The sequence below is a fragment of the Aegilops tauschii genome, chromosome 1, assembly GCF_002575655.3.
Source record: "Aegilops tauschii subsp. strangulata cultivar AL8/78 chromosome 1, Aet v6.0, whole genome shotgun sequence".
In the NCBI taxonomy this organism is placed as follows: Eukaryota; Viridiplantae; Streptophyta; class Magnoliopsida; order Poales; family Poaceae; genus Aegilops; species Aegilops tauschii.
Genome location: NC_053035.3, coordinates 428,404,165 through 428,428,078, shown reverse-complemented (window position 1 = coordinate 428,428,078; position 23,914 = coordinate 428,404,165). Strand labels below are relative to the sequence as shown.

General features: G+C 42.4%; 2 protein-coding genes across 2 annotated transcripts; both read left to right on the top strand.

Moving 5' to 3' along the window:
• The first annotated feature begins 133 nt into the window (after positions 1-133).
• LOC109763459 (uncharacterized) lies at positions 134-3,334 on the top strand. Its single transcript, XM_020322307.4, has 6 exons — positions 134-669; positions 1,222-1,299; positions 1,513-1,547; positions 1,627-1,682; positions 2,361-2,465; positions 2,892-3,334. Exons 1-6 carry the CDS (start codon positions 307-309, stop codon positions 2,954-2,956), a joined length of 702 nt encoding a protein of 233 aa, XP_020177896.1. The 5' UTR covers positions 134-306; the 3' UTR covers positions 2,957-3,334.
• A 1,885-nt stretch (positions 3,335-5,219) lies between these two features.
• LOC141042099 (protein FAR1-RELATED SEQUENCE 5-like) lies at positions 5,220-8,043 on the top strand. The gene has a single exon (XM_073509646.1). It carries the CDS (start codon positions 5,298-5,300, stop codon positions 7,479-7,481), a length of 2,184 nt encoding a protein of 727 aa, XP_073365747.1. The 5' UTR covers positions 5,220-5,297; the 3' UTR covers positions 7,482-8,043.
• Positions 8,044-23,914: the final 15,871 nt, after the last annotated feature.

Here is a 23,914-nt window from a genome sequence, read left to right as displayed (position 1 = left end):
ATTGCAATTTAATTCTATTTTGCAGCCTTTTTCATTTCTTTTAATTTAAATCTTGTTGGGTTGTCACTGTCGGTGTTGAGTTAAAGCACTGCCTCTGCCTATGTGTTCAGTTCAACTCCTATCTTTCAGGTTGCCGTACGTGGAAGATTACTCACACAAATCCCCTTCAATTTCACCACAAAAATTGTGGAAAGAAAGATCAAACCCAACCAAAAAAACAAAAACAAAATCGAAATTACAAGAACGGAAGGCAAGAAGAGCCCAAAGATTTCTTGGAGACTCTTCTCCAATCCCCCTTTCCCCTCCATGGCCACGCTCCAGCACGCTCTCCTCACTCCGTCCCCGCTCTGCTGCTGCTCGCACGCTCTCCTCCACCCAAGGGCCAGGAAGATATCTCCGAGGTACCCAGATGGGGCCTTCTCCATGGCGAAGCCGTTCTTGCGGCGCGAGCTCCCGGAGAGGGGCGGCACCTTGGCGCGGAGAATGGCGGGCGGGCGGCGCCTTGGCGTGGCCGGGGCCGGGAAAGGCCCCTTCTTTGGCGGCGGGCGGCGGCAGGGGTCGACCGGCCGCGGCCGGGTCGTGGCGAACCTCGCCTTCGTCGCCCTCGTGGCCTACCTCGTGGTGAGCGGCCAGTTCCGGTGGCTGCTCGACGCCATCGTCTCGCTCTGGGTACGAGCCTCCTTCTCCTGAAATGATTTAACTTGTAAATGGATACTACTAGTTTATGACTAGTTTGCTGTCTCGTTGACTAGCTTGGTTGATATCTGAATGGAGAAACTGGATAAGGTTCAGAAAACATATGATTCTGGTGCAATAGACAGCTTAATCTCTGAAATCGACCAATTATTTTGTAAATTGTGCCAAACTAGCTTCCCCCAATTTTCCAGACAGTTTGCATTATTTTTCACCTAGTACTGTTACTTGGTATAAGCTGTATTACCATTGGTTGCTAGTCTGTCAACTGAATGCTACCTTATACTGTATGTTGCTGCAGCAAATTGAGCATTCTGATTCCACAGTAATCTGTAAACTGGAAACCATCAACTTTGATTTAGTTCGCTCTGGGCAGCAGCATGGATAAGCTTATGCAACTAAGAGTTTGGATTTAGAATATTAGCATAAAGGGATATCTTATCTTGTCTTGTCTATCAATTTTGATCCATGGTGTTACATTACTTTGGCAACTTAACTTTAGCTTTGTACATCTCTCTTTGATAACAGCTCCTCACGGTACTTCTGCCTATTGTGGGTCTCGGTGCGCTCATATTCTTTGCACAACGAAATATACTTCAGAGCGATGTAAGTCCGAACATAAATTTGGTGTTTGGTAATGTGGTTTCCACGGATTTCCTACTACTGTACTTTTAGTTTCTTAAATATAGATGACGAGGGTAAATGTCTGTTAGTTTTAGTACCTACTGTTATTTGTTGTTCTTCCTAAATAAAATGGCAAAGACTTTGTTGTTTGTTTGCGCAAGTTTAACATTGTCAAACATGTTTCTTTTGTTGCAGTGTCCCAACTGTGGAAAAAGCTTCCGGATACTGAAGTAAGCATAAGAAAATTTATGTTAAGCTTGCATAATTTTGTAACTTAAGTTAACTTTGATTAGTTTGCTTGTCCAATAGGACATCTGTGAAGAATGGTCCACAATTCTGTCCTTATTGCACTCAACCTTTCTCTGGTAAGCAGAACTTGTGTTTCCCATATCCAGTTTGCTAACAGAATAAAGGTCTCAGAAGAACTACCTCCTGGCTGCTCGTGTTTGGTCTTGCCATACTAGAAAATCTGCTACTGGAAATTTAGCTGGTGGACTGTAGCTATGCAATCTTTAATGGCACTGGTATTTTCAGACCTTCAGTTAGATATGCGAGCTCCACTGTCCAGCTAGAAGTTGTACAACCAAATTATATTTTGCTTAGTCCTTAAAACATCTGTGCACTTAATTCCATGTTACATTTTCTGCCCTTTAAGCATTTGCATGGTCCTGATTGTTCTGTGCTGGGAGCCTGGGAATAGATAGAGTTAAGCTTGTGTTGAGTGGTTTTAGAACATGCATGTCTGATGATACATCTGGTATCACCGTATCAGAACAGAGTTGTCTTGATTTTAAGGTCAAAAACTTCTCAAGCTCTACATGGGTATGGCACATTCGCCACTGAAAAGAAAATCATGAGCATTGTTGATGGTATCAGCCAAATGGAAATCGAGAATCATGGAATTTATCCATGGCTTGAATGTCCCATGAAACATAGTTTTCTTTACTCCTTTTTTATTTTTTCTCTCCTCTGTTTAGCATTTCTCATGTGCTTGTCTAGATGAGACTATCGTTGGAGCTAAATCATCATTGTACATGCTGCAGTTCAGGGCGATAAGTTTGTCAGAGAAGCTGCTAGCTTTTCATCTGGAAGGACCCCTACAAAAGCACAACAAGCCTTCAATGAGTTATTCAACCGTGGATCAAATGGTATTAGCAAGCTACAGTCTTCCTACTGTCTGTATTTCATTTGCCCATTTAATATTTTATCCATATGAATTAAACTAAACGAGGTGATCCCCTTATGTCATGTCATACACAATAATTTCTAGATTAGGTTGGGTGAACAATGAAAGATCAGATATAAATGACAGATATTCATGTCAAATACTTTTTACAACATGTCACGGGTTAAGAATGATTGCTAAGGCTGACAAAGACCATACATCATCAGCGAATGAAGTCGGGCTGTATCATTCTGCATATGATGGGATGCACTCAGCATAGGTCATGTAGATGATTTGGCTTTCAGCTGTTATTTAAATTAGACGGCCGAGGCTTTTCAAGAAAATTGTTCCTTCACCACACCTTTTGTGCATGTTAACTAATGATCACAATGTTCCCTGATGTATGCAGGAAAAGCACCTTCTGGTTCTGGGATGATTGTAGATGTTGAGGCTGAAGTCACGGACATCGAGTGATATTTCTTCAGGAGCGCATCAGGGTCAGTTTTGCTGCTGTTCGTTGGGGGCCAGTTTCTATCTCCAATGTTGTATAAGCCTGTAGCACTCTAGGAAATAGGTTTGCGGCCTAGTTCCAAGCGACTTCCGAAGCTTAGATGTGAGACCAATTGGCAGATACAGATCGGAGGCGGATGTAACAGATTAACAGGGTTGTGAATATTTACATTGCTTCTTTGTATATCCCCAGGCTTGCAAATACACCCAGGGTTTTGTATATGCAGCATATGTTGCAAACTAGGGTGACATTGACGCCTTTGAACATGTTGTACTTATACATGATGCTCGATTACTGAACTAGGGCTTGTTCATCCAGTGATCCAGACCTACTTTCTTTTACTTGCGTCGACTGTGTGTAGGTGCTCCAGTTCCTGCATTTCCATTGCTCACTTGAGGAATTACTGGTGTGACTATCTCTGTTTTCTGACTGTTCACTGTCATGTTTTGCCAAATTAGCTGCAGGGTTTTTGAATCTCTGCATTCATGTCTCGCAATTTTGATTCTACTCGTGGCATTGTGACCATTTCTGCTCGCAGTGGCGTCACTTCTTGCTTGAGTTCTTTGAGATCTGCTAACTCTGCCCTCAATTCAGACACATTTTCTTCCAAACGGACCACCGTGATCTGCACCTTGCGCGTGTGTCCGCCATCCCAACTCCTTTTCGAGATCGAGTGAAGTACTACCTCCGTCCTGATTTATTAGTCTCTTTAGTATTTTGTGTCAAACTTTGACCATAGATTTAACTAAGAAAATAATAATGCATGTCACCAAAAATTATATGGTTGGATTCGTATTTAAACATAGTTTGCAATGATATTAGTTTTTGTTACATGCATTAACATTTTTTAGTTAAATCTAAGGTCAAAATTTAGCATAAAATGCGAAGGGGACCAATAAATCAGGACGGAGATAGTAACAAGGATTAAATCTAACATGTGCTTCAGCTCGAGCTCAACGCCTCGTGTGGCGCACGGATCAACTTCAGAGACCGGAGTTTTACCACCGGGCGAGTAACGCCGGCAACCGTCTCGGACGAGTTGATTTGTGCCCGAACTCTCGCCGCCACCCCAAATCACCACCGTCAGAGATCTACACCGCCACCACAAACAATGAGAGACAGGAGGGATTTTAGGGGAGATCCCAACCTCCTGCTCTCCGCTGTTCGATTAGCCGCCATCAAGCCGTCGCCGAGGGAAGACTGACGCTCTAATACCTTCGTGAGGATCAAACTACTGGAAATGCATCGATCTATACGAATCACTTGATATCAGCAGATGAGCTATGTGTATAGCTGAGGGGGCTGTGCCCCCCCCCCCCCAACAACACAAATCCCTGAACGAAAAGTTTCTAGGAGGACATAATTAGAACAAAGTTCTCATTAGAGCATGCACAACGCTCCATGTTGGACCAGTGCCTCAGCACACCACGTCAACTCAAATGCTCCACCTCATCCCAACCTGCTGCTTGCAGAGTGAAACGGGATCCTGCAGAGAAACCCGCTTCCTCGCTGACAAAAGCCAACTTTAGAGCATCCACAGTGTGCACTTTTACTGCGAGATCCCGTGCCCCGCTCAAGGCAGGGCACGCTGTGCCCTGAGGCCCACGATCCACCATCCACTCCCCATCCGACGGACTGCAGCGAGTCAACCTAAAATTGGACCAGTCCGCTCGATCCTCGCACGCGAGACAGCCTAAACCGCGGGAAATGAAGCGCACAGCGAAGGACTCTCGCGCGGGAACTGCCGTGGAGCTGTGCCGTCATCGCCGCCGTGGGGAAGGGCGCCATGGGATCTCCGGCGGCGGCCACTGGATAAACGGCGCCGGCAATCCCCTCCGCCCCACGGCTTCTCATCCCCGCCCCGCTCCGACGAGCCCTCAGCTCCGACGACCGCGTCCGCCCTCCCGCCCCGCTCCGACGAGCCCTCAGCTCCGACGACCGCGTCCCCTCAACCGAGGTTCTCCCCTGCGACCCCTGCGACCACTCCCGTACAGAGCAGGTTATCCCCTGTGCGTCCTCTGTCCGTCCCCTGTGCGTCCTCTGTATATGTATATTTCGAAACTGAAAATTGTGCTTGCTTGTTAGTTTAGTACTGAAAATTAGCCATGTCATTGGATTGTTACTTCAATACTGAAAATAGTGCTGGAAAAATTTCTGGTTGTGTGTTTCTTTACCCTATATTGTCTCCATTGTCATGCATTAATCAGAGGTTTGATTGATGTGTTTATTGTCTTATTTTACAGAATTTCTGCTGATTAGTGTGCTATGCAATTGTGAGTGTTGTGCATTTGCAAGTGTTCTGCAATGGGGGAAATTGACAAGGGGATGCCTCAAATTGGCATGAGGTTTAGAAAATCGGATGAAGCTTGGCTATTTTGGGTTGCAGATGGAGGCCGTGTTGGGTTTGATGTGAGGAAGAGAAACAAACATGTAAGCATAATGGATGGTCAAGTGACTTCATGCAAATTTGTTTGTTCCAATGAGGGTATAAGAAAGAAAGGGATAACAATCGATCATGAGCCAAAGCGTGTTAGAGCTGAAACAAGAACAAATTGCAAAACTCGCATGATTATATCACTCGATCGAGTAGCAATGAATTACGAAGTCACAGATCTTGTGTTGGAACACAATCATTACCTTCAATTGCCACAAACATGTCACTTGATGGCATCACAAAGGAAGATTTCGGTACTACAAGCTTTTGAAATAGAAGCTGCCGAGGATTCTGGAATCATGCCCGAAGCTGCACATGAGCTTGCTTGTCGTCGAGTTGGTGGACCATTTAATCTCGGCTACACTTGCCGTGATCAAAAGAATTATTTGCGAAGCAAGCGGCAAAGAGAGTTGGCTTTCGGTCAAGCCGGTAGTATGTTGAAGTATTTTCATGACAAAATGATTGAGAACCCATCTTTCCAATATTCTTTGCAGTTGGATTGTGAGGAAGATATAGCCAACATATTCTGGGCTGATGCTAAAATGGTTCTTGATTATGCACACTTTGGTGATGTTGTCACATTTGATACAACATTTGGCACAAATAAAGAATATAGGCCATTTGGTGTTTTTCTTGGACTCAGTCAGTTTAGAGAAACCACCATTTTTGGTGCAGCCTTGCTATTTGATGAAACATGTGACTCATTTACATGGCTTTTTGAGAATTTTCTAGCTACACATAATGGGAGGCAACCTAGAACTATTTATACGGATCAAGATGCGGCAATGGGGAAAGCTATAGAGAAAGTCTTCACGGAATCATATCATGGATTGTGCACCTTTCATATAATGCAAAATGCTCTTAAGCATTTATGTCCATTGAAGGGTGGAGAAAAAGATGAAGAGGAGGGTGAAAGCAGCGGTGAAGATGAAGAGGAAGAGTCTCATATTCTCACAGATTTTGGTGAATGCATGTATGGCTATGAGGACAAAGTAGAGTTTGAAGAGGCATTTAACAACATGAGAAGTAAAGTGCACAAGCAAACTTGGTTAGATAGTATCTACAAGTTGAAAGAAAAATGGGCTGAATGTTATATGAGAGATGTGTTCAGTTTGGGAGTGAGAAGTACACAACTTAGTGAGAGCTTCAACAATTCATTGAAAAACCATTTGAAATCAGATTTTCATATTGTTCGGTTCTTGATGCATTTTGAGAGGACAGTGGAGGTAAAAAGAACGACGGAATTGCAATCTGAATTTGATCAAAGGAAGAAGTTGCCAAGAATCCTGATGCACACACCTATGTTGGTGCTAGCAAGCAAAGAATACACTCCAATTATCTTTGAATCTTTTCAAAGTGAACATGAGAGATCCATGGCTGCATGCGCTAGAGTGTTGGATGGAAATAACAAATTTGGGGTTGCTATTGGGAGTTTGCATGGTCATTTAGAATTTGAGGAGGAGCGCATAGTGATTGGTGATCCTTTGACCAAAACAGCTTCATGTAGTTGTGGAATGTTCTATAGGACAGGAATATTGTGTGGACATGGTCTCAAAGTTCTTGACTTGATGAATATAAAGACATTACCAACACATTATGTCTTAAAGAGATGGACTAGAGAAGCACGCAATGGAAGCATACAAGATAGACAAGGAAGGAATGTGGTAGAGAATCCAAAGTTTGAAGCTCAACTTTGGTACAGGGGTGTGTCTCACAAGTTTCACACTATGGCAGCTAAAGTAGCCAACTCTCTTGAGTGTCGTTTGATATTAGAAGATGCACTTGATTGCGTTGGTCCACAACTAGAGGAGAAACTCAATGCAACTATGGATGCTACGAACAAGCCATGTGATGACCAAGAAAATGTTGACCCAAATGTGCAACTAACTAGTGAGTTTCTTAGTGTCGCAAAGCTCAAGAAAAAAGAGGTTCAATCAAAAAACTTGAGGAGAAAGAGAGGTTGGCTTGATAAGTTACTCAGGGGGAAGCGCAAACTAACTAAAGGTGCCTCATCCAAAAAAAAGCAGCAAAGGTATGTTCCCATCTATACATGATATATTGTTACCACTCATTCCTAGACTAAATACTAGAATTTTCATGGTAACAACAAAAGAAAAATGATGGTGCACAACCTCAAGTAAGAGTGGAGAAGGATGGTGGTGTACAGCCTCAAGCAAATATCAGTTACACACAACTGTTGATGTCTCCCCCTGGTGGTGTTTATGATGAAGATCTGTTCTAACATGTACAAGCTTGTTAGATAGTATTTTGGACATTTTGACTAGTATTTTGGACAAAGATGATTATAGTATTTTGGATTTTGGGGGCTGACTATAGTCTTTCGTGGCCTAAGTGTGCAAGTAGATTGGCCTAATTTATGTACTTCAAGGATTATGTAAGAACAGATTGTTGTTGCCAAATTTGAGTTACTAATGCTCAAAGTTTGTACATTGTTCAATTCATTTTGATTTTATTTTCTAATTGATTTATAATGAATGCCTCAGTTCAACTCTTCTTCAGTTCATTTTCGGTAATAAATTCTGCAGATTAAACACTTTATTGATGCTGTCTCTATTTTCATTTTACTGAATTTTGTATCCTCACTACAAAAAAAAATACACTTCCGTGATGATACGTGTTTGTCATAGTAGGTCACGTTTTCTGTCATGCATGTACATCCATGAAAAATTTATGACAGAATCAAGAGAGTCATACCTGTGCTGTCGTAGAAGTGTTCCATGACATTACCAAAATTATCATCACGGAAGTGTCCACTTCCATGACGATAAATCGTGCGTCACAGAAGTGCTTTCGTCAAGGGTGACCAACACGTGGCATCCACCGTAACGGAACGCCGTTAAGCTATCGGGTCCGGTTTTGGATCTGATAACCCGTTAACACCCCCGACCAATGGGGATTTTCCACGTGTAAAATCATCATTGGCTGGAGGAAACACGTGTCGGCTCACCGTTGGGACAGATGTCATCCACTCATTGGACCCAAAGCTCCTATGATACGTCGACACGTGGCACAGCCTAACAGAGGCCCATTCCTGTGAAAAGGCCGGCCCATTTGACTTGGTCAAAAGGTGGCGGGCCGGCCCACGGCAAGCCTGTTAACGGCTTGTTCGCATATAGCCAATTTACAGCCTGCTATCCCAGGGCCCGTTTACGGCCTATCCGAGTTAGGCCCAGTAGCGTCGTCTGGGTCGTCCAATATAATTCCAGCCCGTTTTAACTTCCGGCCCATGACGTCTTTCGGCCCATATGAGGCCCTTAGTAACCCTCTGCCCCTTAACGGCCCGTGGTAAAACTGGCCCGTAATGAACAGTGTATCACTTTATACCCATTAACGACCCATTATTCCGTTGGGCCGTTTCCAGCCCATGATATCTTTCAGCCTTCTCAGGGCCCATTTATTCTTGGGCTCATTTCCAGCATTCGGTTACTTACGGCCCGTTACTGTCATTTTCTGCTTGTGGGCCAAATTCAACCCGTGGTTACAGTCGGCCTGTTTGTGGCCCGTTAATCTGTTGGGCCATTTTCATAGCATCATCAAATACGGCCTATTAATGGCCGTTATGGTCAGCCCATAAAACGTGCGATTTCCACTCTAGCCCGTTTACGGCCCCTTATACGGCCCGTACAAGGCCCATAGATGAGACGGCCCGTAGAAGGCCCATGGATCCTACGGGACGTAGAAGGCCCATTGACCCGACGGCCCATAGAAGGCTCATTGATCCGACGGCCCATAGAAGGCCCATGGATCCGACAGCCGATAGAAGGCCCACGGATCCGACAGCCCATAGAAGGCCCACGAATCCGACGGCCACAGAAGGCCATGGATCGTCCGTCCGGTAGATGGCCCATGGAACGTACGGCCTTTGGAGGGCCATGGTCACTACAACGTTTGGGCGAGTTGGCCCCCGTTTGAACGATATAGCATATTCAAATAATTATCTTACTCTATACTATCACCTCTAAAAAACATACACTATACAATAAAGAGACTAAGGCATAGAAACGTAGAATAATCCTACACTATACAATAAAGAAATTACAGCCGATTATACCCACTGGGCATTATGGTTCGGCACCAGCGATAATTGATGACCCACAAGTATAGGGGATCTATCGTAGTCCTTTCAATAAGTAAGAGTGTCGAACCCAACGAGGAGCAGAAGGAAATGATAAGCGGTTTTCAGCAAGGTATTCTCTGCAAGTACTGAAATAAGTGGTAATAGATAGTTTTGTGATAGAATAATTTGTAACGAGCAACAAGTAACAAAAGTAAATAAAGTGCAGCAAGGTGGCCCAATCCTTTTTGTAGCAAAGGACAAGCCTGGACAAACTCTTATATAGAGAAAAGCGCTCCCGAGGACACATGGGAATTATCGTCAAGCTAGTTTTCATCACATCCATATGATTCGCGTTTGGTACTTTGATAATTTGATATGTGGGTGGACCGGTGCTTGGGTGCTGTTCTTACTTGAACAAGCATCCCACTTATGATTAACCTCTATTGCAAGCATCCGCAACTACAACAAAAGTATTAAGGTAAACCTAACCATAGCATGAAACATATGGATCCAAATCAGCCCCTTACGAAGCAACGCATAAACTAGGGTTTAAGCTTCTGTCACTCTAGCAACCCATCATCTACTTATTACTTCCCAATGCCTTCCTCTAGGCCCAAATAATGGTGAAGTGTTATGTAGTCGACGTTCACATAACACCACTAGAGGCTAGACAACATACATCTCATCAAAATATCGAACGAATACCAAATTCACATGACTACTAATAGCAAGACTTCTCCCATGTCCTCAGGAACAAACGTAACTACTCACAAAGCATATTCATGTTCATAATCAGAGGAGTATTAATATGCATATAGGATCTGAACATATGATCTTCCACCAAATAAACCAACTAGCATCAACTACAAGGAGTAATCAACACTACTAGCAACCTACTAGTACCAATCCCGGACTTGGAGACAAGAATTGGATACAAGAGATGAACTAGGGTTTTGAGAGGAGATGGTGCTGGTGAAGATATTGATGGAGATTGCCCTCTCCCGATGAGAGGAGCGTTGGTGATGACGATGGCGATGATTTCCCCCTCCCGGAGGGAAGTGTCCCCGGCAGAACAGCTTTGCCGGAGACCTAGATTGGTTCCGCCTCGTGGCGGCGGAGTCTCGTCCCGGAAGGTTGCTTATGATTTTTTCCTCGACGAAAGACCTCATATAGCAGAAGATGGCCACCGGAGAGCCAACAGGGGGCCCACGAGGCAGGGGGCGCGCCCTGGGGGGTAGGGCGCGCCCCCACCCTCGTGGACAGGTGGTGCCCCCCCCCTGACGTATTTCTTCTGCTCAGTATTTTTTATTATTTCCAAAAATAACTTTCGTGGAGTTTCAGGACTTTTGGAGTTGTGCAGAATATGTCTCTAATATTTGCTCCTTTTCCAGCCCAGAATTCCAGCTGCCGGCATTCTCCCTCCTTATGTAAACCTTGTAAAATAAGAGAGAATAGGCATAAGTATTGTGACATAATGTGTAATAACAGCCCAAAATGCAATAAATACCGATATAAAAGCATGATGCAGAATGGACATATCAACTTCCCCAAGCTTAGACCTCGCTTGTCCTCAAGCGGAAGCCAATAACGATAAATATGTCCACATGTTTAGAGGTAGAGGTGTCGATAAAATAAAATACGGACATGAGGGCATCATGATTATTCTCATAACAGCAACATATATGGATATTGTCATATGATTTCTTATGCTCAAGTAATAATCTATTCACAATGAAAAGTATGAATCAGAAACTTTATTGAGAACTAACAAACTATAATCTCAGTCATTGAAGCAATTGCAATTTATGATAAACATCAGAAAGAGTCTATGTCAGAGCTTTCTAGCAAGTCCACATACTCAACTATCATTTAGTCTTTCATAATTGCTAACACTCACGCAATACTTGTGGTTATGGAGTTTTAATCGGACATAGAGAAAGATAGGGGCTTATAGTTTCGCCTCCCAACCTTTTACCTCAAGGGTAATGTCAACAATAATAACTCATGCTGACTTACATCCAATTAGATATATCTATCAGGATCTTTCCAACACCCTGTGCTTGCCAAAAGATAAAATGTAAAAAGGAAAGGTGAAGATCACCATGACTCTTGCATAAGGTAGAAGATAATAATAAAAGATAGGCCCTTCGCAGAGGGAAGCAGAGGTTGCCATGCTCTTTCAGGGTTGGATGCACAAAATCTTAATGCGAAAGAACGTCACTTTATATTGCCACTTGTGATATGAACCTTTATTATGCAGTCCGTCGCTTTTATTTCTTCCACATCACAAGATCGTATAAAGCTTATTTCCTCCACACCAATCAATCATACATATTTAGAGAGCAATTTTTATTGCTTGCACCGATGACAACTTACTTGAAGGATCTTACTCAATCCATAGGTAGATATGGTGGACTCTCATGGCAAAACTGGTTTAAGGGTTTTTGGAAGCACAAGTAGTATCTCTACTTGGTGCAAAGAATTTGGCTAGCATGAGGGGGAAAGGCAAGCTCAACATGTTGGATGATCCATGACAATATACTTTATCTCAGATATAAGAAAACATAACCCATTACGTTGTCTTCTTGTCCAACATCAACTCTTTAGCATGTCATATTTTAATGAGTGCTCCCAATCATAAAAGATGCCAAGATAGTATATTTATATGTGAAACCTCTCTTTCTTTATTACTTCCTATTAATTGCAACGATGACCCAAGCTAATGTTAGCCAACTCCCAACAACTTTTAATCATCATGCTCTTTCTATGTGAAGTCATTACTCTCAATAAGATCAATATGAACTCTTTGTTTCTTTTTATTCTTTTTTGTTTTCTATTATTCACTCAAGATCATGGCAAAATAATCAAGCCCTTGACTCAACACTAATCTTTATTATATAGCTCACGAACTCGATTACATAGAGAGATCATAAAGCAAAACTCAAAACTAGATCATGCCATAAACTTTATTCTACTAGATCAAGATACTACTAAGAGGATCGAACTAAGAAAAACGGTAAAGATAGGAGTGTGATGGTGATACGATACCGGGGCACCTCCCCCAAGCTTGGCAGTTGCCAAGGGGAGTGCCCATACCCATGTGATTATATCTCCTTCTTTGTTGGTGAAGAAGGTGGCGGTGTTGTTGATGATGCGGGCTTGTCGTCCATCTTCCAAGGCATAGGCTCACCATCATAGAAGGATGATCGAGTCTCCGGGATCCTCAGATCTGCAGCCAAACTCATCCTGTTGAATCTATATTCATACTCACAGTTTTGGTTTTGCAGGTCAAAGATTTGGGCTTGAAGGTGCTCGATCTTCTCGTGAAGCTTGAAGATGGTCTCCCCAATGTTGTTGGCATCCAGCTTGTGGTTGTTGGTGAACTCCGCGATCATCATGTGGTTGGAGTTAAGTCCACGTTCCACCATCCCTTGGCACTTGAAAACTTGTTGCTCCATTGCTTCGAGCCTCGTCTCCACGCTTCCGGTCCCCTTCGGTCCCTCAACATCGCGGATGTGCAGCAACCCATCACGCATCTCAATGGTTTGAGGGTGTCGCAGCACCTCCGCGAGGTAAGGGTTGATGACCTTCTCGAAGAACTTGTCCTTGGGGGCACTTGAAGACGTCATGATAATCTAGATCTGTCAGAAAAACAGCTCGAAACAAGAACAGAGGATAATTGCGTGATACAGGAGTCAAAACCTTCGGGAGATTATATAATGAATTTTTGCGTTCGGAGAGCACACGAGGTGCCCACGAGGTAGGGGGCGCGCCCAGTAGGGTAGGGCGCGCCCTCCACCCTCGTGGAGACCTCGTGTCCTTCCCGGACTGCTTCTTATTTTTCTATTTTTCTAAGTATTCCAAAACGGAGAAACATTGCCATGAAAACAATTTTGGAGTCGGTTTACTTACCGTACCACATACCTATTCCTTTTCGGAGTCTGAAACATTCCGGAAAGTGTCCCTTATGTATTCCTCCGGGGTTACGGTTTCAATAACATTGGTTTCAACATTTATGGGATTACCTGAGATATAATGTTTGATTCTTTGACTGTTCACCACCTTCGGAGTTGTGCCTTCGAACTTGTTGATTTTTATGGCACCGGAACGATAGACCTCCTCGATAACGTAAGGACCTTCCCATTTAGAGAGAAGTTTTCCTGCAAAAAATCTTCAACGAGAGTTGTATAGTAATACATAATCACCTACATTAAACTCACGCTTTTGTATCCTTTTGTCATGCCATCTTTTAACTTTTTCTTTAAACAACTTGGCATTTTCATAAGCTTGGGTTCTCCATTCATCAAGTGAGCTAATATCAAATAACCTCTTCTCACCGGCAAGTTTGAAATCATAATTGAGCTCTTTAATAGCCCAATATGCCTTATGTTCTAGTTCGAGAGGTAAGTGACATGCTTTTCCATAAACCATTTATACGGAGACATACCCATAGGATTTTTATATGCAGTTCTATAGGCCCATAATGCATCATCAAGTTTCTTGGACCAATTCTTTCTAGACCTATTGACAGTCTTTTGCAAAATCAATTTGAGCTCTCTATTACTCAATTCTACTTGACCACTAGACTGTGGGTGATAAGGAGATGCAATTGTATGATTAATATCATACTTAGCAAGCATTTTTCGGAAAGCACCATGAATAAAATGTGAACCACCATCAGTCATTAAATATCTAGGGACTCCAAACCTCGGAAAAATAACTTCTTTAAGCATTTTAATAGAAGTGTTATGATTAGCACTACTAGTTGGAATAGCTTCTACCCACTTAGTAACGTAATCAACAGCAACTAAAATATGTGTGTATCCATTAGAGGCAGGAAAAGGTCCCATATAATCAAAGCCCCAAACATCAAATGGTTCAATAACAAGTGAATAGTTCATAGGCATTTCTTGACGTCTACTAATATTACCAATTCTTTGGCACTCATCACAAGACAGGACAAACTTACGGGCATCCTTGAAGAGAGTAGGCCAATAAAAACCGGATTGCAATACCTTATGTGCAGTTCTGTCTCCAGCGTGGTGTCCTCCATATGCCTCGGAGTGACACTTGCATAGGATCTGTTCCTGTTCATGCTCAGGTACACAACGTCTAATAACACCATCTACTCCTTCTTTATAAAGATGTGGGTCATCCCAAAAGTAATGCCTCAAATCATAGAAAACTTTTTCTTTTGCTGGTATGTGAAACTAGGTGGTATAAATTTAGCAACGATATAATTAGCATAATCAGCATACCATGGAGTAGTACGAGAAGCATTTATGACATTTAATTGCTCATCAGGAAAGCTATCATCAATAGGTAGTGGGTCATCAAGAACATTTTCTAACCTAGACAAGTTGTCTGCAACGGGGTTCTCAGCTCCCTTTCTATCAATAATATGCAAATCAAATTCTTGTAGCAAGAGAACCCATCTAATAAGTCTAGGTTTAGCATCTTTCTTTTCCATAAGATATTTAATAGCAGCATGATCCGTGTGAATAGTTACTTTGGAATCAACAATATAAGGTCTAAACTTATCACAAGCAAATACAACTGCTAGGAATTCTTTCTCAGTAGTAGCATAATTTCTCTGAGCATTGTCTATAGTTTTACTAGCATATTGAATAACATTTAATTTCTTATCAACTCTTTGCCCTAGAACAGCACCTACAACATAATCACTGGCATCACACATAATTTCAAAAGGTAAATTCCAATCAGGTGGCTGAACAATAGGTGCAGAGATCAATGCTTTCTTAAGTATTTCAAATGCTTCTACACAATCATCATCAAAGACAAATGGTATATCTTTTTGTAATAAATTAGTCAGAGGCCGAGAAATTTTTGAGAAGTCCTTAATGAACCTCCTATAAATACCGGCGTGACCCAGGAAACTTCTTATACCTTTGATGTCCTTGGGACATGGCATCTTTTCAATAGCATCAACCTTGGCTTTATCAACGTCAATACCTCTTTCAGAAACTTTATGCCCCAAGACAATACCTTCATTAACCATAAAGTAGCACTTTTCCCAATTCAAGACAAGATTAGTTTCTTCACATCTCTGCAAAACTCGATCAAGGTTGCTCAAGAAATCATCAAAGGAGGATCCATAGACGGAGAAGTCGTCCATGAAAACCTCATAAATCTTTTCACAAAAGTCAGAGAATATAGCCATCATGCATCTTTGAAAGGTAGCAGGTGCATTACATAAACCAAAAGGCATATGTCTATAAGAAAAAGTACCAAAAGGGCAAGTAAACGTAGTCTTTGATTGATCATTGGCTGACACAGGTATTTGAGAGAAACCAGAATAACCATCTAGAAAGAAAAAATGTGTATGTTTAGATAATCTTTCTAGCATTTGATCGATAAAAGGTAAGGGGTAATGATCCTTTTTAGTAGCTTTATTTAATTTGCGGAAATCAATTACCATCCTATAACCTGTAATAATTCTTTGCGGAATCAACTCATCTTTATCATTAGGAACGACAGTAATACCTCCCTTCTTAGGGACACAATGGACAGGACTTACCCACTAACTATCAGCAACGGGATAAATTATACCTGCCTCAAGGAGCTTTAGTATTTCCTTTCTTACCACTTCCTTCATCTTAGGATTCAGCCGTTGTTGATGATCACAAACTGGTTTGGCATCTTCCTCCAAATTTATTTTATGTTGACATAGAGTGGGACTAATGCCCTTAAGATCATCAAGAGTATATCCAATAGCAGCACGATGCTTCTTCAGAGTTTTCAATAATCTCTCTTCTTCATGCTCTGAAAGGTTAGCACTAATAATAACAGGATATATCTTCTTTTCATCAAGATAAGCATATTTAAGAGTATCATGTAACGGTTTGAGCTCAAACACAGGATCACCCTTGGGTGGAGGAGGATCCCCTAGGATTTCAACAGGCAAATTGTGTTTCAGGATAGGTTCCTGTTTAAAGAATACTTCATCTATTTCCCTTCTTTCATTCATAAACATATCATTTTCATGGTCTAGCAAATATTGTTCTAAAGGATCACTAGGAGGTACGGCAATAGAAGCAAGACCAATAATTTCATCCTTACTAGGTAATTCTTCTTCACGGTGTTGTCTACTAAATTTAGAGAAATTAAACTCATGAGACATATCACCTAAACCGATAATAACAACATCTTTTTCGCAGTCTATCTTAGCATTGACAGTGTTCAAGAAGGGTCTACCAAAAATAATGGGACAAAAGCTATCTTGTGGGGAACCAAGAACAAGAAAATCAACATGATATTTAGTTTTCCCACACAAGACTTCAACATCTCTAACAATTCCAATGGGTGATATTGTATCTCTATTAGCAAGTTTGATGGTAACATCAATACCTTCTATCTCAGCAGGTGCAATTTCATGCATAATTTCTTTGTATAAGTCATGAGGTATAGCACTAGCACTAGCACCCATATCGCATAAGCCATGATAACAATGATCTCCTATTTTAACAAAAATAACAGGCATGCCTACCACAGGTCTATGTTTATCTTTAGCACAAGGTTTGGCAATTCTAGCAGTTTCATCACAGAAATAAATAACATGCCCATCAATATTATCAGCCAAGAGATCTTTAACAATAGCAACATTAGGTTCAACTTTGATTTTCTCAGGAGGTGTATAAGTTCTAATATTGCTCTTATGAACCACAGTTGAAGCTTTAGCATGATCCTTTATCCTAACAGGGAAGGGTGGTTTCTCAACATAAGAAGTAGGAACAATAGGATCATTATAAGTGATAGTCTTTTCTTCAACTTTAACAGGTGCAGCTACTTTCACTTCTATGGGAGGATGATATTTAAACCACTTCTCCTTGGGGAGATCAACATAAGTAGTAAAAGATGAAGGAAATATGCCCTAGAGGCAATAATAAAGTTATTATTTATTTCCTTATATCATGATAAATGTTTATTATTCAAGCTAGAATTGTATTAACCGGAAACATAATACTTGTGTGAATACATAAACAAACAAAGTGTCACTAGTATGCCTCTACTTGACTAGCTCGTTGATCAAAGATGGTTATGTTTCCTAGCCATTGACATAAGTTGTCATTTGATTAACGGGATCACATCATTAGGAGAATGATGTGATTGACTTGACCCATACCATTAGCTTAGCACTCGATCGTTTAGTATGTTGCTATTGCTTTCTTCATGACTTATATATGTTCCTATGACTATGAGATTATGCAACTCCCGTTTACCGGAGGAACACTTTGTGTGCTACCAAACGTCACAACGTAACTGGGTGATTATAAAGGTGCTCTACAGGTGTCTCCGAAGGTACTTGTTGGGTTGGCGTATTTCGAGATTAGGATTTGTCACTCCGATTGTCGGAGAGGTATCTCTGGGCCCTCTCGGTAATGCACATCGCTTAAGCCTTGCAAGCATTGCAACTAATGAATTTGTTGCGAGATGATGTATTACAAACCGAGTAAAGAGACTTGCCGGTAACGAGATTGAACTAGGTATTGAGATACCGACGATCGAATCTCGGGCAAGTAACATACCGATGACAAAGGGAACAACGTATGTTGTTATGCGGTCTGACCGATAAAGATCTTCGTATAATATGTGGGAGCCAATATGAGCATCCAGGTTCCGCTATTGGTTATTGACCGGAGACGTGTCTCAGTCATGTCTACATAGTTCTCGAACCCGTAGGGTCCGCACGCTTAACGTTTCGATGCTAGTTATATTATGAGTTTATATGTTTTGATGTAACGAAGGTTGTTCGGAGTCCCGGATGTGATCACGGACATGACGAGGAGTCTCGAAATGGTCGAGACATGCAGATTGATATATTGTAAGCCTATGTTTGGATATCGGAAGTGTTCCGGGTGAAATCGGGATTTTACCGGAGTACCGGTAGGTTACCGGAACCCCCCGGCAACATAATGGGCCTTAGTGGGCCTAGGTGGAAGAGAGGAGAGGCGGCTAGGGCTGGGCCGCGCGCCCCTCCCCCTAGTCCGAATAGGACAAGGAGAAGGGGGCGACGCCCCCCTTCCTTCTTCTCCCTCTCCTCTTTCCCCCTTCCCAAGTCCTAATCCAACTAGGAAAAGGGGGGGAGTCCTACTCCCGCGCGCCCCAAGGCTAGCCGCACCTCCCCCCTTTGATCCTTTATATACGGGGGCAGGGGGGCACCCCAAAGACACAACAATTGATCATTGATCTCTTAGCCGTGTGCGGTGCCCCCTCCACCATATTACACCTCGATAATATCGTAGCGGTGCTTAGGCGAAGCCCTGCGTCAGTAGAACATCATCATCGTCACCATGCCGTCGTGCTGACGAAACTCTCCCTCAACACTCGGCTGGATCGGAGTTCGAGGGACGTCATCGAGCTAAACGTGTGCTGAACTCGGAGGTGCCGTACGTTCGGTACTTGGATCGGTCGGATCATGAAGACGTACGACTACATCAACCGCGTTGTGCTAACGCTTCCGCTTTCGGTCTACGAGGGTACGTGGACAACACTCTCCCCTCTCGTTGCTATGCATCACCATGATCTTGCGTGTGCGTAGGAATGTTTTTGAAATTACTACGTTTCCCAAGAGTGGCATCCGAGCCTGGTTTTATGCGTAGATGTCATATGCACGAGTAGAACACAAGTGAGTTGTGGGCGATATAAGTCATACTGCTTACCAGCATGTCATACTTTGGTTCGGCGGTATTGTTGGATGAAGCGGCCCGGACCGACATTACGCGTACGCTTACGCGAGACTGGTTCTTCCGACGTGCTTTGCACAGAGGTGGCTGGCGGGTGTCAGTTTCTCCAACTTTAGTTGAAACGAGTGTGGCTACACCCGGTCCTTGCGAAGGTTAAAACAACACCAACTTGACAAACTATCATTGTGGTTTTGATGCGTAGGTAAGAACGGTTCTGGCTAAGCCTAGTAGCAGCCACGTAAAACTTGCAACAACAAAGTAGAGGACGTCTAACTTGTTTTTGCAGGGCATGTTGTGATGTGATATGGTCAAGACATGATGCTAAATTTTATTGTATGAGATGATCATGTTTTGTAACCGAGTTATCGGCAACTGGCAGGAGCCATATGGTTGTCGCTTTATTGTATGCAATGCAATCGCCATGTAATTGCTTTATTTTATCACTAAGCGGTAGCGATAATCGTAGAAGCAATAGTTGGCGAGACGACAACGATACTACGATGGAGATCAAGGTGTCGCGCCGGTGACGATGGGGATCATGACGGTGCTTCGGAGATGGAGATCACAAGCACAAGATGATGATGGCCATATCATATCACTTATATTGATTGCATGTGATGTTTATCTTTTATGCATCTTATCTTGCTTTGATTGACGATAGCATTATAAGATGATCTCTCACTAAATTTCAAGATAAAAGTGTTCTCCCTGAGTATGCACCGTTGCCAAAGTTCGCCGTCCCCAGACACCACGTGATGACCGGGTGTGATAAGCTTTACGTCCATCTACAATGGGTGCAAGCCAGTTTTGCACACGCAGAATACTCAGGTTAGACTTGACGAGCCTAGCATATGCAGATATGGCCTCGGAACACTGAGACCGAAAGGTCGAGCGTGAATCATATAATAGATATGATCAACATAGTGATGTTCACCATTGAAAACTACTCCATTTCACGTGATGATCGGTTATGGTTTAGTTGATTTGGATCACGTGATCACTTAGATGATTAGAGGGATGTATATCTAAGTGGGAGTTCTTAAGTAATATGATTAATTGAACTTAAATTTATCATGAACTTAGTACCTGATAGTATCTTGCTTGTCTATGTTGATTGTAGATAGATGGCCCGTGCTGTTGTTCCGTTGAATTTTAATGCGTTCCTTGAGAAAGCAAAGTTGAAAGATGATGGTAGCAATTACACGGACTGGGTCCGTAACTTGAGGATTATCCTCATTGCTGCACAGAAGAATTACATCCTGGAAGCACCGCTGGGTGCCAGGCCTGCTGCAGCAGCAACACTAGATGTTATGAACGTCTGGCAGAGCAACGCTGATGACTACTCGATAGTTCAGTGTGCCATGCTTTACGGCTTAGAACCGGGTCTTCAACGACGTTTTGAACGTCATGGAGCATATGAGATGTTCCAGGAGTTGAAGTTAATATTTCAAGCAAATGCCCGGATTGAGAGATATGAAGTCTCCAATAAGTTCTACAGCTGCAAGATGGAAGAGAATAGTTCTGTCAGTGAGCATATACTCAAAATGTCTGGGTATAACAATCACTTGATTCAACTGGGAGTTAATCTTCCGGATGATAGCGTCATTGACAGAATTCTTCAATCACTGCCACCAAGCTACAAGAGCTTCGTGATGAACTATAACATGCAAGGGATGGATAAGACGATTCCCGAGCTCTTCGCAATGCTAAAGGCTGCGGAGGTAGAAATCAAAAAAGGAGCATCAAGTGTTGATGGTCAATAAGACCACTAGTTTCAAGAAAAAGGGCAAAGGGAAGAAGAAGGGGAACTTCAAGAAGAACAGCAAGCAAGTTGCTGTTCAGGAGAAGAAACCCAAGTCTGGACCTAAGCCTGAGACTGAGTGCTTCTACTGCAAGCAGACTGGTCACTGGAAGCGGAACTGCCCCAAGTATTTGGCGGATAAGAAGGATGGCAAGGTGAACAAAGGTATATGTGATATACATGTTATTGATGTGTACCTTACTAGAGCTCGCAGTAGCACCTGGGTGTTTGATACTGGTTCTGTTGCTAATATTTTCAACTCGAAACAGGGACTACGGATTAAGCGAACACTGGCCAAGGACGAGGTGACGATGCGCGTGGGAAACGGTTCCAAAGTCGATGTGATCGCCGTCGGCACGCTACCTCTACATCTACCTTCGGGATTAGTATTAGACCTAAATAATTGTTATTTGGTGCCAGCGTTGAGCATGAACATTATATCTGGATCTTGTTTGATGCGAGACGGTTATTCATTTAAATCAGAGAATAATGGTTGTTCTATTTATATGAGTAATATCTTTTATGGTCATGCACCCTTGAAGAGTGGTCTATTTTTAATGAATCTCGATAGTAGTGATACACATATTCATAATGTCGAAGCCAAAAGATGCAGAGTTGATAATGATAGTGCAACTTATTTGTGGCACTGCCGTTTAGGTCATATCGGTGTAAAGCGCATGAAGAAACTCCATACTGATGGACTTTTGGAATCACTTGATTATGAATCACTTGGTACTTGCGAACCGTGCCTCATGGGCAAGATGACTAAAACGCCGTTCTCCGAAACTATGGAGAGAGCAACAGATTTGTTGGAAATCATACATACAAATGTATGTGGTCCGATGAATATTGAGGCTCGTGGCGGATATCGTTATTTTCTCACCTTCACAGATGATTTAAGCAGATATGGGTATATCTGCTTAATGAAACATAAGTCTGAAACATTTGAAAAGTTCAAAGAATGTCAGAGTGAAGTTGAAAATCATCGTAACTAGAAAATAAAGTATCTACGATCAGATCGTGGAGGAGAATATTTGAGTTACGAGTTTGGTCTACATTTGAAACAATGCGGAATAGTTTCACAACTCACGCCACCCGGAACACCACAACGTAATGGTGTGTCCGAACGTCGTAATCGTACGTTACTAGATATGGTGCGATCTATGATGTCTCTTACTGATTTACCGCTATCGTTTTGGGGTTATGCTTTAGAGACGGCTGCATTCACGTTAAATAGGGCACCATCGTAATCCGTTGAGACGACGCCTTATGAACTGTGGTTTGGCAAGCAAAGTTGTCGTTTCTTAAAGTTTGGGGCTGCGATGCTTATGTGAAGAAGCTTCAACCTGATAAGCTCGAACCTAAATCGGAGAAATGTGTCTTCATAGGATACCCAAAGGAGACAGTTGGGTACACCTTCTATCACAGATCCGAAGGCAAGACATTCGTTGCTAAGAATGGATCCTTTCTAGAGAAGGAGTTTCTGTCGAAAGAAGTGAGTGGGAGGAAAGTAGAACTTGATGAGGTAACAGTACCTGCTCCCTTATTGGAAAATAGTTCATCACAGAAACAGGTTCCTGTGACGCCTACACCAATTAGTGAGGAAGTTACTGATGATGATCATGGAACTTCAGATCAAGTTGTTACTGAACCTTGTAGGACAACCAGAGTAAGATCCGCACCAGAGTGGTGCGGTAATCCTGTTCTGGAGGTTATGTTACTAGACCATGACGAACCTACGAACTATGAAGAAGCGATGGTGAGCCCAGATTCTGCAAAATGGCTTGAGGCCATGAAATCCGAGATGGGATCCATGTATGAGAACAAAGTATGGACTTTGGTTGACTTGCCCGATGATCGGCAAGCCATTGAAAATAAATGGATCTTCAAGAAGAAGACTGACGCTGACGGTAATGTTACTGTCTATAAAGCTCGACTTGTTGCGAAAGGTTTTCGACAAGTTCAAGGGATTGACTACGATGACACCTTCTCAACCGTAGCGATGCTTAAGTCTGTCCGAATCATGTTAGCAATTGCCGCATTTTATGATTATGAAATTTGGCAAATGGATGTCAAAACTGCATTCCTGAATGGATTTCTGGAAGAAGAGTTGTATATGATGCAACCGGAAGGTTTTGTTGATCCAAAGGGAGCTAACAAAGTGTGCAAGCTCCAACGATCCATTTATGGACTGGTGCAAGCCTCTCGGAGTTGGAATAAACGCTTTGATAGTGTGATCAAAGCATTTGGTTTTGTACAGACTTTTGGAGAAGCCTGTATTTACAAGAAAGTGAGTGGGAGCTCTATAGCATTTCTGATATTATATGTGGATGACATATTGCTGATTGGAAATGATATAGAATTTCTGGATAGCATAAAGGGATACTTGAATAAGAGTTTTTCAATGAAAGACCTCGGTGAAGCTGCGTATATATTGGGCATCAAGATCTATAGAGATAGATCAAGACGCTTAATTGGACTTTCACAAAGCACATACCTTGACAAAGTTTTGAAGAAGTTCAAAATGGATCAAGCAAAGAAAGGGTTCTTGCCTGTGTTACAAGGTGTGAAGTTGAGTAAGACTCAATGCCCGACCACTACAGAAGATAGAGAGAAGATGAAAGATGTTCCCTATGCTTCAGCCATAGGCTCTATCATGTATGCAATGCTGTGTACCAGACCTGATGTGTGCCTTTCTATAAGTTTAGCAGGAAGGTACCAAAGTAATCCAGGAGTGGATCACTGGACAGCGGTCAAGAACATCCTGAAATAGCTGAAAAGGACTAAGGATATGTTTCTCGTTTATGGAGGTGACAAAGAGCTCATCGTAAATGGTTACGTCGATGCAAGCTTTGACACTGATCCGGACGATTCTAAATCGCAAACCGGATATGTGTTTACATT